The sequence below is a fragment of the Oryzias latipes genome, chromosome 17 (assembly GCF_053564925.1).
Source record: "Oryzias latipes strain Hd-rR chromosome 17, Olatipes_Hd-rR_3.1".
NCBI lineage: Eukaryota > Metazoa > Chordata > Actinopteri > Beloniformes > Adrianichthyidae > Oryzias > Oryzias latipes.
In genome coordinates this window covers 6,468,269-6,483,274 of record NC_136253.1, presented here as the reverse complement: position 1 = coordinate 6,483,274, position 15,006 = coordinate 6,468,269, and the positions used below count along the sequence as shown (strand labels likewise).

Here is a 15,006-nt window from a genome sequence, read left to right as displayed (position 1 = left end):
TGGCATCCTCCTGTTGGCAATCTAATGCCCAAATTTTAGTTACCAACGCTGAATCTTTTACTTAAACTCTCCTACTAGTTTTGCAGAAAGTGTAAAAAGTGTTTGATTGTGAGAAACGTCTTTTTTACCCTTTAAATGGATAACATCCCTCAACGTTTGAAAAATGTGTTTTGCTAACTCAACTCAGCTCATCTTTATTTATATGGCACTTTCAATCAACAGCAACCGCCGACACAAAGTGCTGAACACGAGAAATGAAGAAAACAAACATCTTATAACACAAGATTAAAAAATAGAGAGATAATAACAATAAAACCAGTACAATACCACTGCAATAACAGAAGTCTCATGTTGTATTAAAAGCCAGAGCATAAAAATGGATTTTCAGGCAGGCTCTAAAAACGGACAGTGATGGAGCTCCTCTAATGGACAGTGGCAGAGAGTTCCAAAGCTTTGGAGCAGCGACAGCAAAAGCTCTGTCCCCTCTGAGCTTCCGTCTGGACCTCGGTACCTTCAGAAGCAGCTGATCAGCTGATCTGAGGCACCGGGCTGGTGAGTAAGGAGAGGGAAGTTCAGAGAGGTACAGCGGGGACAGATCATGTAAAGATTTAAAAACAAATAAAAGAATCTTAAAGTGAACTCTAAAATGCACAGCAGCCAGTGGAGCGAAGCTAAAATTGTTGTGATGTGGTCTCTCTTACGTCCTCCAAACAGAAGACGGGCAGCTGCATTTTGAACACGCTAAGAATGAAAACTTTCAAAAAGTCTTTCTCTTCTTGTTCTTCTTCTTGTTCTTCTAAAAGAAAACCACACATCCTGTAAAAACAATTGAGTGAAACTAAAGACGCAGCTTTAAATCTGGAATCTGGAAATCAAAGCTGTTGATCAGATTCAAAAATGCATCTCAAGGGAGATTGGAAACTCAGAGAACACAAATACAGGAAACTTTTCCCAATAGTTCCTTCCTGCCAAAAATTTATTCACCAAACGATGACTTACCTGGATGTCCTCACTATATTGATTATGTCAGAAAAGTCTCAACTGTGTTTCAATGAAATACTCACAAAGCAGACAGAATTCCCCCTGTCTGCTGAATTTCTTTAGAAAGTTGCTGGAGATTCCCTGCATCTCTTCTGCAGCAGCAATCACCAAGAAGACATATAAATCGCTTTTGCATTGATCTGCGAGTGAAACCCTCACTGTGTGTTTTGTATTTACATAAGGTGGACTTTCCATGAGCTCTGAATGCTGATCTGCTTTAGAGGAGCTTTCCCGTGTCTTCATGAGGCGTCTGTGGGTCCAGTTGGACACTGGACCCCCCCCCATGAAGGTGGACTCGGGTCTTTCTGCTTTGCACTGAAAACGCAGTGGGGGACCTGAGGATCCAAACGTCCCGCCCAGGTAAGAGGAATGGTGCTTGAAAGTAAAGTTCTTAAAGCAGAAGCAATCATTCCATGTAGTTGAAATGGCAACACTTGAAAGAACTAAAAATCCTGAGAAAACGCTTACGGATTTGTAATGAAAATGAATTCAGGTTCAAATTAATGTATTTTAAAATAGTTGGATAAAACATATAAAAGGAACCTATAAGCGCAGTCTGTTTAGCTAAAGGGGTCACCAACTCTGTTCCTCGTGGGCTACCGCCCTTTATGTTTTGCAGCTTCAGTCATTGCTGCTCACCTGGATCAGGTGTGTTCAGTCAATCAGAAACTGGGCTGATTCAGTCCAGCAAAGTAGCATCTACTGAAGCAGGCTTAGCTGCAAAACAAGCAGGGCAGAAACCCACGAGGAACAGGATCAGTGAACCCAGGGAGAACATATGCTGCTCAATAAAGTACTATCGTAAGGTGCTGTACTCTGATTTCCAGAGGACCAACTAAGAAGCTCTTGGTTACACAGAAAAGAGCAACACAGAACCTGGATCCTCCATCAAAATGACCATCAGTTTTCATTAAAACTGTGATTCACTGTAGATAAATCATACATTAGATTATTTTTTCCTTTCTAGGTGTTGTGATCTTTTTAGATTTTAATTCACTTGGCCTGTCTCACTTTTTATACTTTTATTGCCAAAGAAAAAATGAAATTACCTCAAGCAACTTAATCTTAATTAAGACAGAATCTAAATTCTTGGTCCAGAATTGTTTTTATTGGCAATAAACTTAAAAGCATTCATTTGTAATAATGTCAACGCTTTCCTTGAAACAGAACTTATATAGAGGTAAGTTCTGTCGGCGAGGAGCATGCGCAGTGCTGCTATGGACCAGCAGAGGGCGCGCTGGAGTCACTGGACAGCGGGTTAAAAAGAGGGGGAGGAGCTAACATGGCGTCTTCAAACATTGGCCCGCTGCTGTTTTGCTTGGTGTTGTTTTTGCTTCGGATCATCGCCTCATCCAGACTCTTATCCGAACCGTGTTACAGAGCCGTAAAGGACGACAGGCCGGACCGGGTTAAGTGAGTGAGCAGGATAACATACAGGAGGGAGGCGGGAAGAACCGGTCCAGACGGCGGTTCTGTTTGTCAAATGGAACAGGCTGCTGTCTGTTTACAGTCAACTCACTGTCTGTGCGTCCCTCACCAGTTAGTGACTAAGTGGACACGTTTACCATTCCGGATTTATTTAGGCTTTGTTTTTACAAGCAGCTCAGCGCATAATTATTATTGTTGTTATTATTGTTGTTTTTGTTATTATTATTGTTATTATTATTATTAACACTGCTTTCATTGGTTTAATCTAAATTAGGAATATTTTTTTATCATTAAAAAACATCTGGAGTAAATGTCTCTTCAAATAAGCAGGAAAACCTCAAATTTAAATAAAAAACTGAGATTGAAATTTATGAAAACATTTTGTTTTGCAGATTAATGCAGAATAAAATGAGTGATTAAAAATTAAACAGTGGTTCCAGTGAATAAAGAGTGAGAGGCTATATAATAAAGTCATAATTCATCATCTGTCATCCACATAGTTTGAGATCAAGAAACCTGCACCACAATGAAGAGATGGGCTTGAAAATTCAGGTCTCTGGAAGTATTGTTGCTGTTGTTAGTTGTATTGTTTTATTGTCCTTTTTTCATATTCATTATTCAAAATGAGGGGCTGCAGGTGGTGCAGTGGTCAGCGCTCTTTCCTCAGCGCAGGATCCTGGTTCAAATCCCAGCTGGGTTCTTTCTGTGTGGATCTGCATGTTTTTCCCGTGCATGTGTGGGTTTTTGTTGAGCACTCTGGCTTCCTCCCACAGTTCAAAAAACATGCTTCAGAGGTTAACTGTTATCCCCAGGTGTGACTGCGTGGTCCGGCAACAGGCTCCGGTGACCCCATGACCCCAAAATGTTAAGAAAATGGATGGATATATTGTTCAGAATGATTGTCTGCTTCTGGTCAAAAGAACCAAGTTTTTTTGTTCTTCTGGACCTGAAGTCAGATAAACGTCCAGCTGTTTCATGAATGCGGTTTCATCTGCTGCTCTGGAAGCTGTGGGTTTGACTCCTCTCTGTCTATAATAACCCGCAGCTCCTTGTTTTGTTCCACTTTTTTGAGGTTTGGGTATTTGGCTGTTAGTAGTTGTAAAATCGTGCATCTTTTAAAAAAAAAAAAACAGCTTTTTCCCGACAAAATGTATTTTTGTATCTTCTACGTCGGGTGGTGACATATGGAATTTAAAACAAACTCATCTGACCTCATTGGAACATTTCTGCAGAGCTGCTGGAGCTTCACTTGATAGATTCCAACCTAAACACGAGATGCAACTTTTCCTCCTTCCGCTCCTCCAGCTGTCTAAAAGGGTGACTGCTGTATACTTGTAAAGCACTTTTCTACCTTCCTCGAAGGCCCAAAGCGCTCTGCAGTCACAGTCCCGTTCACACACTGTGTGATCTGAGGGCAGAGTTTTCAGTCTCTTGCTGTTCTCTGCATCTGTGGCTTTATAGTAACATCTGTTGAGTTAAAGAGTTAGAGAAAAGAGACGTGTGGTTAGTTTTGAAGACACAATAGACTGTCGAATGTGGAGAACACACCAAGAACACCGTATGTGAAGGTTTTGCATTGTTATTCTGGGTTTACGTGAATAACACCTAAAATCCTTCAATATAATTCGACTTTCTATCTGGTTATGTGAATGTTACTACATCCTCTTTACTGCTTTCAGCATGTTACAGCATGTTGTTCAGGAAAAAGCATCAAAACATTTGTTGAATTAATTAAACTCTGTTCTATATTTGGATTTAAACTTCTCCTCTGTGGGTTTACTGATTGTACCAGAGTTCAAGTCAACGCTGATTGGAGAAATGACAAAAATCCAAAATTCCAATCTTCCTCCTTCAGACTATAGCAGCTATGGGAGGACCATGTTCGGTACTGACAGGGAATCAAACCCTCACCCCTCCTGTTTCTGCAGGACTTGTCCGCGTCCACATGAAGGTGGAAATGTGTCGGCTTTGCCTCCATCGTGGGACTGGAGGAACATCGATGGGAAGAACTATGTGAGCGTCACAAGGAACCAGCACATCCCTCAGTACTGTGGCTCCTGCTGGGCCATGGGAGCCACCAGCGCGCTGGCAGGTAACCGTGGCAACAGAGACAGAGGAACTCATCTAATTTAAATCTAATACCATTCATTTAGAAAGTTGCTCAAATTCTGGATGTTGATGGTCGTTACTGTAATTCTGTTTGGAGACCGCATCAACATCAAGCGCGGGGGAGCGTGGCCGTCAGCCTACCTGTCGGTCCAGAACGTCATCGACTGCGGGAGGGCGGGCTCATGCTACGGAGGAGATCACCTGAGGGTTTATGCGTACGCACATCAAAAAGGCATCCCGGATGAAACCTGCAACAACTATCAAGCCGTAAACCAAAGTGAGAAATGAACCAACTTTCTTCTAATTCTCTCAAAGTTTTCCCTCCTGAGTCAGACGTAGTGCTGACTGTGAGGACATCAGACATCTTCAAGCTGAGGGTCAGATCTGCTGTTGCAGCACCAAAACAGTCTTCTGGAGATTAGAGTCCCGGTTTCTCCATTTCTCCCAATTGTCCAAGGTCGTCCACTTAAGATGAGAGAGGCCTGTAATTTTCATCGTAGGTACATCTCAACTATAAGAGACATAATGGAAAACAAAATCCAGAAAATCACATGGTCGGAATTTTAAAGAATTTATTAGTAAATTATGGTGGAAAATAAGTTTTGGGTCAATAACAAAAGTTCTACACAATACTTTGTTCTATACCCTTTGTTGGCAATGACAGCAGTCAAACATTTTCTCCAAGTCTTTACAAGGTTTTCACAAACTGTTGCTGGTATTTTGGCCCATTCCTCCATGCAGATCTCCTCTAAAGCAGTGATGTTTTGGAGCTGTCGCTGGGCAACACAGACTTTCAACTTCCTCCATAGATTTTCTATGGGGTTGAGATCTGGAGACTGGCTAGGCCTCCACAGGTACTTGAAGTGCTTCTTATGAAGCCACTCCTTCATTACCCAGGCAGTGTGGTTGGGACCGTTGTCACAGGCTAAAGGAGGCTTTATACTTGTAAAGGAGGTTTTCACTCAAAATCTGACCATACATGGCCCCATTCATTCTTCCCTTTGCACGGATCAGTCATCCTGGTCCCTTTGCTGAGTAACAGCCCCAAAGCATGATGCTTCCATCCCCATGCTTTACAGTAGGTCTGGTGTTTTTTGGTTGTAACTCAGCATTCACGTTTAGCACTGCAGGGTTAGAGTCCCTAGCAGTGTAGTGTGTTACTGATGGTAGGAATTGTTACTTTGGTCCCAGCTCTCTGCAGGTCATTCACTAGGTCCCCCGTGTGGTTCTGGGATTTTTGCTCACCCTTCTTGTGATCATTGTGACCCCACGGGGTGAGATCTTGGGGGGAGCCCCAGATGGAGGGAGATCATCAGTGGTCTTGTATGTCTTCCATGTCCTAATAGTTGATTTCTTCACACCAAACTGCTTACCTGTTGCAGATTCAGTCTTCCAGCCTGGTGCAGGTCAACAATCTGGTTTCTGGTGTCCTTAGACAGCTCTTTGGTCTTGGCCATAGTGGAGTTTGGAGAGTGACTGTTTGAGGTTGTGGACAGGTGTCTTTTATTTAAGTAACCAGTTCAAATAGATGACATTAATACCGGTAACCAGTGGAGGACAGAGGATCATCTACAGATCTCTACAGTTACGGGTCTGTGAGAGACAGAAATCTTGTTTGTTTCTAGGTGACCAAATATTTATTTTCCACCATAATTTATAAAAAGATTCTAATAAATAATTCAAGTGAAATTAAATAAATAGATAAAATCAGAAAACGTGATTTTCTAGATTTTCTTATTCATTTTGTCTCTCATAGTTGAGGTTTACCTATGATGAAAATTACAGGCCTCTGTCATCTATTTAAGTGGGAGAAATAGTTCAAATGTTAAAGTTTAAGAACAAAGAGTCCTGCAGTCACATCAGAACAAATTTCCTGTTTGAATATATTAAAGTGCTTGAAACTATAATTTGCAATAACATTACGACAATATTATTTAGTACAAAATGTGGTAAATGTTGTCTCTAAATGAAGCTTTTATGTTCTTGTACTGTTAAAAGGTGAAGCTGTTTTTAACCTAATGATTGAAATAAAAATGTATTCAGTTAAACATTTAATTAATCACTGATTTTCCTAAGGGATGAAAAAGCTTAATACACTTATGCAAAATATTCAACTTTTTAATGTTGGCGCCTTAGAAAGTCCCACTCCAATAGTCATTTGATCTACATTCAAAGCGTTCCCAGTCATCTTTTAATTATAATTAGGCTGTTTTTAGCTAAAATAAAAAAAGTGTGTCATTTTTTAGGACATCATTTCAGCAGAGTGGCAGTAGTTCATTAGAAATGTAGCTCTGAGTTTTGGGTGGGACTGATGGCACAGAGCAACCCCGCCTCCCTACCCATCACCATAACTGAGCTTTCTGTTTAGACGCTCTCCCACTAGCTTAAATGGCGAGCACTGTTGGAGCTAACCAACTGTGCAGTTTTGATCCAGATTCCAGCTCAGACGAGGAAATCAAAAACGGATGTGGATCTGGATTATCAGAATGGAGCAGGGAGCTTGTGGCCTGCCAATCATAGATTTTACAAACAAATCAGCTCTTTTTGAAACATCTTCTCCTGAATTACGATGATTTGAATAAAGAAATTCTCAGAATTGCAATTTTAGGCTTAATAGTCTTTAAATGTATCCTCCTTTTTTTTTAGAAAACTGCCACCAAAACATGTTAAAAACTCATTTTATAGGAGTGGATCTTTAAATGCTTGTCATTCAAGAACACAGGGGTATAGAATTTTTTTTTCTAATTTCATCCCATTTTTAATGTTTCCTAAAGTTTAACAACTTACATAACCCTAAAACTGGCTTTTCATTGAACAAAGCAGAGTTTAGTCTGACTGCACAAACAGCTCCTTTGACAGGCACAGCAGCAGCAGCACTTTCCACTATTTCAGGTTTCATCCAGTGGAAGTGAGCTTCTCTCTGTGTGTCTTTAGTCAACACAGACGGGCGCACAGGTTCCTCCAACATCACAAATCTGTTCCTTCTGACTGATTCCACCTCAAATCACTTCATAGATGGTTTCTCTGTGAAGTAGGTGTTTCTCCACAGATCCTCTGCCTGAAAACCCTCCATTGAGTTTCACTTCTCCTGCTCCTGTGTGTCTCAGAGTGCGAGCAGTTTAATCAGTGCGGCACGTGCTCCTTCTTTGAATCCTGTGCGGTCGTGACGAACTACACGGTGTGGAAAGTGGGAGACTACGGAGAAGTTTCAGGAAGAGAGCACATGAAAGCAGAAATTTACACCAATGGGCCCATCAGGTAAAGTTCCTCTGCCTCTATGTGGAGCTTGAGCCTTTTCTCTAGGACACATTCTTATTAGTGATGTTGAATCCTTTTTTTAAAATAATATTTCTTGAAATTTACGGTGGCCGACAGGGCTCACACTACATACAAAAGAAAAAACGCAACGGCATTACCCGAAGCACAACGAAATTACCTGCAACACAATATTTCATCTTCTAGCTTGGCTCAGATAAACGGAAAAATTTGGTGTCTTTTCCTCGTTAATCTATGACTTTTTTCTTGTAAATTTACGAGATTTTAAATCGTAAATTTATGAGATAAAAACACGTAAATTTACACGTTTTTTTTAAATTACGACTTAAAAGTCGTAATTAAAAAAAAAGACAAAAAGTGTTAGATGCAGATGTCACTATGCGGAGAGCTGGGTACATTTATATTTTTAGACAAACGTATATTTGTAAGAAATTACGTTATCTAGTAAGAAAACACCCGAATTTTGTCCAAATATCGTGTAGCTCTCAGGAGCACTGAATAGTTTGAATCTGAATTGGGGGGGTTTTCGCCGGTAGGAAAAAAAAGTCCTCGTTTCCGTTGTGCTGAGGCTAATGCTAACGCTGCGGTTATGTCGTCGTGTTGCGGGTAATTTCGTTAGGTTCTTTTTTTTGTATGTAGTGTGAGCCCTGTCGGCCACCATAGAAATTAAGTGACTGTCATCATTTACACAGCTTAAATAAATTTGATATAAAATGGCACAGAATTATTTTGTTTCACAGTTGTTGTTTTTTTTCTTAAAGTTTCTTTTTGCATTCATGCATTTAGTAAATAGAATCTAGTTGCCTTAACCTCTCAAAACCCAGGCTAATATTTGAGCCAACCCTCTTCACACAGAGCCCTGGTAAAGCATAAATAACTACTGTGGTAATATGACCCAAAATGTGATGTCCATGCTTATGGACGCCTGGTCTTCAGATGTTGGCATAACAAAATGGTTTTAATGGATAAATCCATTTGACAGCAAACCTCTAACAGTGCAGAAACTCTTGCTTTGTTAGCTGTGCCCTGATGGTGACAGACGCACTGGAGGAATACTCTGGAGGGATTTTCTCCGAGTTTCATCCCCTTTCTGTACCGAATCACATCGTGTCCGTGGCTGGCTGGGGCGTGGATGCGGAGGGAATGGAGTACTGGATCGTCAGGAACTCCTGGGGAGAGTTCTGGGTTGGTTTGTTTGGTTTCTTTCACCACACCCTGCTTTTTTGTAGCCAGACAAAAGCAATTCTGCACACCTTCAGTTCTGTATTGTTTTTGTGTGGAGGTTCTGTCTCTGCTGGCTGGGTAATCTGGGTGTTTTTCTTGCTTGTAGGGAGAACACGGTTGGGCGAGGATCGTCACCAGTGCCTTCAAAGGAGGCAAAGGCAACTGGTTCAACCTGGGGATTGAGAAAAACTGTGCCTACGGAGACCCTATTGTTACACAGAACTCTGTTTGAACCGAAGTGTTGGAGATGAGTCGTGCCTACGTTTGTAAAACTCTTAGTGAAAATCTGAAAATAGGTCAATTTCATTAATTATCGTACTTGAAAAATTCTCACTACAAATTGGAGGCTTTGTCTAGGTTTCTTAGTCTTTTCTGCCATTATTGCTAAGCTGTACTTTTGGAGAGATTCAGGTTACCTCTGTCAAAAAAACTGTGCAGTCAGACCTGGTATTTCAATGCATATAATGTTACATAAACTGGACAGAGGAGCGGCTCCTGACTCAGATTGAAGCTTGAAATACCTCCATCAGCAAAAACTACTGACTTTTCCTATTGGATCTATTTTCACACATTTTGCTAATTTTCTCGTTCATTGTGAGGCTCAGAAAAAAAACATGAAGATCTGCTATGCTGCAGCAGTTTCTACACAAACTGCAGGTCCTGATGAGCACAGAGACTCCTTTTTAGATGACAATTGTGTCACAAAGTTGCCATTTAAACTTTGGACTGACGCTAACTGAGATTAAAGTGAAATGAATCCTTTGTTTCCATCAGTTGCTGATTTATTAAATGAGAGTTTTATACAGATTTGGGAGGAAAAGTACCAATAAAGGGCATCAGACCAAGTATTTGAGGTTACCTTCCTTTATTTGCAACCATCTTTTGGAATTAGTTTATTTCAAGCAATCATAACAAAAAAACTAAAGAAGACAAACAAAAGAGTTTAACTTTCTGCACAGATATATCATAAATAGTAGATTGTAAAGACTATTATATTAAAAGTAAAATAGATGCACTAGTTTTGCAAGAATTACTTTTGGAGTAAACTGTTGTAACCCTTGTGCTATCCTAGGCACTTTAAAATTGGGAGTTGGGTCATCTAGACCCACTAGACAGTGCTCTGAACCTTTTTTCTTCAATGATTTGTGATCTTCACTGGTGTCCATGGATTACATGAAATCTTTCCACCTTTATCCACCTTTGTCATGGTAGGGAGAACACGTCAATGTAAGGGTGGGGTCATCTGGACCCCATCGGATAGCACAAGGGTTAAGAGAATTTGTAATTACGTTTAAATTTAAAGATACATTTGGAAAAGATTCATAAAAAGTATTCTATTCGCAGACCTAAATACAATTTGCAGGAACTAAAAAAGGTACCGCTTCCACAAATTAAGCGATAAGCTGGTGCCTCGTGAAAACAAGAGGGCGCCGTCTCGTTCAGGCTCCAGAGATCATTGTGTGATGTTCTCTGCGACGCAGCAGGAAGCATTTCAAAAATAACCCGGCAGATTTCATCAGTTTGAGGGGTGTTGTGGAAAATGAGGGATCCAGGCTCTGGGGGTTTGACACACATCTGGGAATTAAAGATGAGACATCTCAGTTTCTGCTGCACAGACTTGATTGCTTTTTCTGTCTGTCTCATAAGGATTCCTGTCTTTATCCCGCCAGACTCCTAAGTCTGTCGGTCTGTCTGGGTTCTGCTTTGGACTTTAGATCAGAAATTCTGATTTGTCTTTAAAGTTTTCTTACACTTTTGTCAAAATTGGAGGATTGAGTTGCTGAAACTTTACTGCCAAATGCTCATGAAATTTGTATGTATCAGTGAACAAAGAAGAAACCGTTGTGTTAGTTTATGCAGTAATGTTTGCTCGATCAACTGTTGCTGTACAAAGATGGGGCGCAGTAACGCGTAGATTTCTGCAGCAGAATCCTTCTCAGAGGTTGTTTCCTCCAAAACCAAAACCAGGTCTAATGCAGTGAGCTATGGTTCAGCAGACCTCACAGACTGAGAAACATAAGGTTGACAAACTGGGACACTGCATGGATGAAAAGCAAAACAAACGGCTTCCATCTTACAGTCAGGTTTTTAAAATTCTGGTTTAAAACTGTGGTTTTGTCCCTGATGATGAATCCTAGAACATCCAGAGAGACCTGATGCACTTGCCTCCAGGTTTGCTGAACCAGTCGAGACCAACCTAACCAGACTTCAGAAAACAGAACCCTGAGGAGGTCTCGGGGGGAGATCTGCGCGAGGACAGACCAAACGGCATCGAACCAGGCCAAGAATGTTCATGGCTCTGAAATCCAACAGTCCAGAATGAAATAACTGGAGGAGAAGGAGGCGCAACACACAGGTCACAAACTGTAGGATGGTCAGCATCCTTTCACCAAAAGGGATACAAACCACCCTCTATCATTTTAGGAAACTATGCAGCAGAAAGATCTGATTTGGCCAAGAAAGGCTTTGAGGAGAGCCGGGATTACTGTCCCGCTGCTGCTCCGAAGACAGAATGAGGAAGTCTTTTGTCCCTCATGCTGTAAGACAGAGCAAATCCCTGACTGAGCATGGGAATGTTTTATGGTTTCATTGTATTTTTAATTTATTTATCTGATGTGTTGCTGAATTCAAACCGCTGGCCGTCATTGAATTTCCTTTGGGATTAATAAAGTTCCTATCTATCTACCAATAAATCTACTCAAGAAGAGACACAGGAGGTCACTGGAGGAGGAGAAACCAGGTTAAACTGACCTGGTTCAGGGAGACTGGCATCCCTTCGAAGCTTGAAAATGTGCTGCATTTGTGGCTAATCCCAAACACATGGGCCAGTTTATCCCTGCAGCGGAAGAGGTAAATATTGTTTTTGGATGATTCCCTTGATGACCCAATGAGAAAACAGGAACCCAACAGAGCCCGCATCAACATGCAGGAGCTCCTCCAGGAACAATGTTCAATCATCAGGAACCAAGCTTGAGGGGGTTGATGATGTCACTTGACTGACTGTAAATGAGAACTGGACTGAGTGACCCCTCCTTCCTGGTGTTTCAAACAGGAAGTACCCGTTGGCTCTAAGAGGCCAAAGTGCCACAGACTTCTAGAGCGAAAAAACAGCTGTTCCTCAGCCATTCTGTTGGTCAGAAAACCATCCTGGATCCAAAACCTTTTTTAACATGTTCTTTCTCATCCTCGTTTTTTATTTATTTTTGCTGTAGTTCAAGTTATAAACTGGCCAATCAGATGCCTCAATAAAAGTGGTCTCAGGTTGAACGCTCTAAACGTTTGACAGATTTCCGCTTTCAAGTGGTAGGGGTGTGGCCTCCCAACGTCAAACTCGCTCCAGTTCTCAGATACAGTCAAAGGTTGTGTACGGTCGCTGTCCACAGCTTCATGGGCACTTCTAGAAAGATACAGAAGGTGAAGGCAGGAGAAAAACTCAAAAAGCACGACTCAGTTTTGGTTCATCTCATTGTCAAAAGGGAGGTGTTCCTCAGCTTTGTTCCCCACCGACCCACAGTTTCTAAGAACAATTGCATCAAACAACACAAGAACAGAGGATACTCACAAGTGCTGTGATTGGTTCTGAGGGTCACTTCTGAAGCATCACACTGGAATCAGCTGGAAAAGAGGGATTCTGACCATATCAGTTTGTCCTTTTCCGCTTCAAACATTGACCATGCCAGCCAAGTCAGCAGAAGCTGAGTGTGGAGGCCCCCAATGGGGCAGCCCCCAATAGAAGCATTCATAGAGGACTTAACAGCAACAACAGGAAGGCGGTGGATTTTAAAAGGCCTGGAGAAACTACTTACCTGGGCAAGGATGAGCTTTAAGTCTATGAAATCAACATCTATGGTGGAAATTTTCAATTTTCTTCATCTGCAACTGCCACGTTCCATCTCAGAGCAGCGAGTCAAGAGTTTTGATGTTGCCATTAAGAAGTCAAGCTAAGAGCTGAGAAGTTGGCGCACTACAACTGACAAGTCGAGGCTGCCGGTGGCACAGGTGAAGCTCATGGACTGCAGAAACTATGAAAGGGTGATCTGTGACCTTTACGGGAGCACAAATCCCATTCCAGTCTCTAGGCAGGCTGAGGTAGAGGGCTGGCCACATAACTAAGACATTTGGTCAACCACAGAAGTACCATTGTTTCCTGGCATTAAATCTGGAGCAGATCCAACACAACGTCCTCCAGGACAGGGAAGCGCATAACCATGGGATACTCTGTCATTGATTATCTGGACTGTGAAGGGAACAAGAAGTTCATGACACATCTTTGTTGGCAGAGCTCCTAAAAACTCTGTGCCATTTTTTGTTACACAATGTGGAAACACACTTCCTGGTTCCACACTAGCATAGGGCGCTAATGATTTTGGCAATTTATTTACTCTGTTTTTTAAATTGATACAGACTCTTACAGCTTGGTCTTACAAGAGTACCATTCGGAGTGGTAACATCTCCAGTACTAATATACCCTCTAGTACAGGGGTGGCCAACCTTTTTGACTCGTAGGCCACAAACGGTTGGACGAAAGCATGCTTTAGTTTTGATTGAAAATTAATGTATACATATATTTTTTATAACTGAACCTTTTTTGAGTTATTATTTTAAAACTGGCTTTTGTTCTCATTTTAGAGCCACTATTTGATTTACCTCGTTTAAAACGCAAACTTAGATAAATGCTGCATTCATGTGGTATTTGAAAGATCGGAAAAATGAAAAACAACAAATCTTACAATCTCACAATCCAATACCCCAAAGATGCATAATAACTTTCTGCACCTAAACCAGTGCTTCTCATTTCTTTTTTGCAGGCCCCCCCTCTAGGAAAAAGAAAATGTTTTCCCCCCAACCTTTTACCCCCTTTTCCTTCTCACAGACAGGAGCAGCTGCAGGGATGGCAGTTAACAGTTTCAGCTTGTTACAAACTCTGTCATAGAACAGATAATAGGAAACCAATAGTGGCGCAAATTTTTTTTCCAAGCACTGAGCCGTTGCCGCCACTGCCCCCCATCAAATTTGCGCCGCGGGCAATTGCCCGCATTACCTATGCCTAAAACCGCTACTAGTGCGCCCCCCCAGCCCCACTAGTTGAGAACCACTGACCTAAACAAAGGTCAATTTATCTGTAGTTCACCATCTATAGGGAAACTTAAGAATTACAGGGAAAATAAAACATTAATAAGGATTATCAATATAATTTATTACAGTTTGGCGAGTCAGTGTCATGGTGCCTCTGTCAGCTATCCTCCCCCTCCCCTCTCTGCTCTGCTCTGCTCCGGAAGCGACCAGGTGGTTCCACTCACCTCATCAGCATACAGCCTTCTTAAGGAGATCCAGTGCCAGCATTCAACGCCAGTTCGTTGTTCCTCTACGGTGCATAGTCTGGTCAACTCATGCTCTCGTCCATGTCTGTTTACCTCTCGCTAAATCCTATTCTACGAATCACCCACAGGAAAGATCACCACGAGTGTTCCTCTGGTCGCTGTCACCTGTCCATGCTCCTCATCCGATGCTTGTATCCTGTTCAAGCCAAGTCACTTACTGCCGTTGTACCCTCCAGCCTGCCTCGTCTCCATATCAAGATTCCAGCTCTTCGCCAGCCATCACAATCTCTGATAGAGAATTAAATCATTTCTACTTACCTGACGCATCTTTGGGTTTTCTTCCGGGTTCCAGTATTTGGGTCTGCCAAGTCTAGTGAAATCATGACATTCAGATTAAGTAGTTTGACGTATAAGTAGTTTAACATATGACCCCCGGCCGTAGTTTGCCCTCTGATTTGTCTAATTTTAAACTACTTGTGTCTTTCCTTTCATTCATTCCTTCATTCATTCATTTATAATCCTTTGAATAACACAAACAACACTATTTAAGAAATAAAAAATAACAAAATTACTCTCTGTGACCTTCAAAGAAAAAAGTCTGAAAAGC

The 15,006-nt window shown here is 41.5% G+C and overlaps 1 protein-coding gene and 1 long non-coding RNA gene across 2 annotated transcripts; both read left to right on the top strand.

The window, feature by feature from the left end:
- Positions 1-2,287: 2,287 nt before the first annotated feature.
- On the top strand, positions 2,288-9,923 carry LOC101171361 (cathepsin Z). Its single transcript, XM_004078610.5, has 6 exons — positions 2,288-2,454; positions 4,398-4,561; positions 4,676-4,855; positions 7,686-7,836; positions 8,874-9,039; positions 9,185-9,923. The coding sequence occupies exons 1-6, from the start codon at positions 2,324-2,326 to the stop codon at positions 9,308-9,310; spliced, it is 918 nt and encodes a 305-aa protein (XP_004078658.1). The 5' UTR covers positions 2,288-2,323; the 3' UTR covers positions 9,311-9,923.
- A 2,557-nt stretch (positions 9,924-12,480) lies between these two features.
- LOC144986854 (uncharacterized) lies at positions 12,481-14,716 on the top strand. Its single transcript, XR_013650715.1, has 2 exons — positions 12,481-14,448; positions 14,528-14,716. It is a non-coding gene; the product is annotated as an uncharacterized LOC144986854 (long non-coding RNA).
- The last annotated feature ends 290 nt before the right edge of the window (positions 14,717-15,006 follow it).

Bases quoted from the DNA above. Each gene is read 5' to 3' on its own strand.
- LOC101171361 (XM_004078610.5), top strand. From the start codon at position 2,324: ATGGCGTCTTCAAACATTGGCCCGCTGCTGTTTTGCTTGGTGTTGTTT. The intron at 4,562-4,675 runs GTAACCGTGGCA...TTCTGTTTGGAG, and splicing joins AGCCACCAGCGCGCTGGCAG to ACCGCATCAACATCAAGCGC. The intron at 9,040-9,184 runs GTTGGTTTGTTT...TCTTGCTTGTAG, and splicing joins ACTCCTGGGGAGAGTTCTGG to GGAGAACACGGTTGGGCGAG.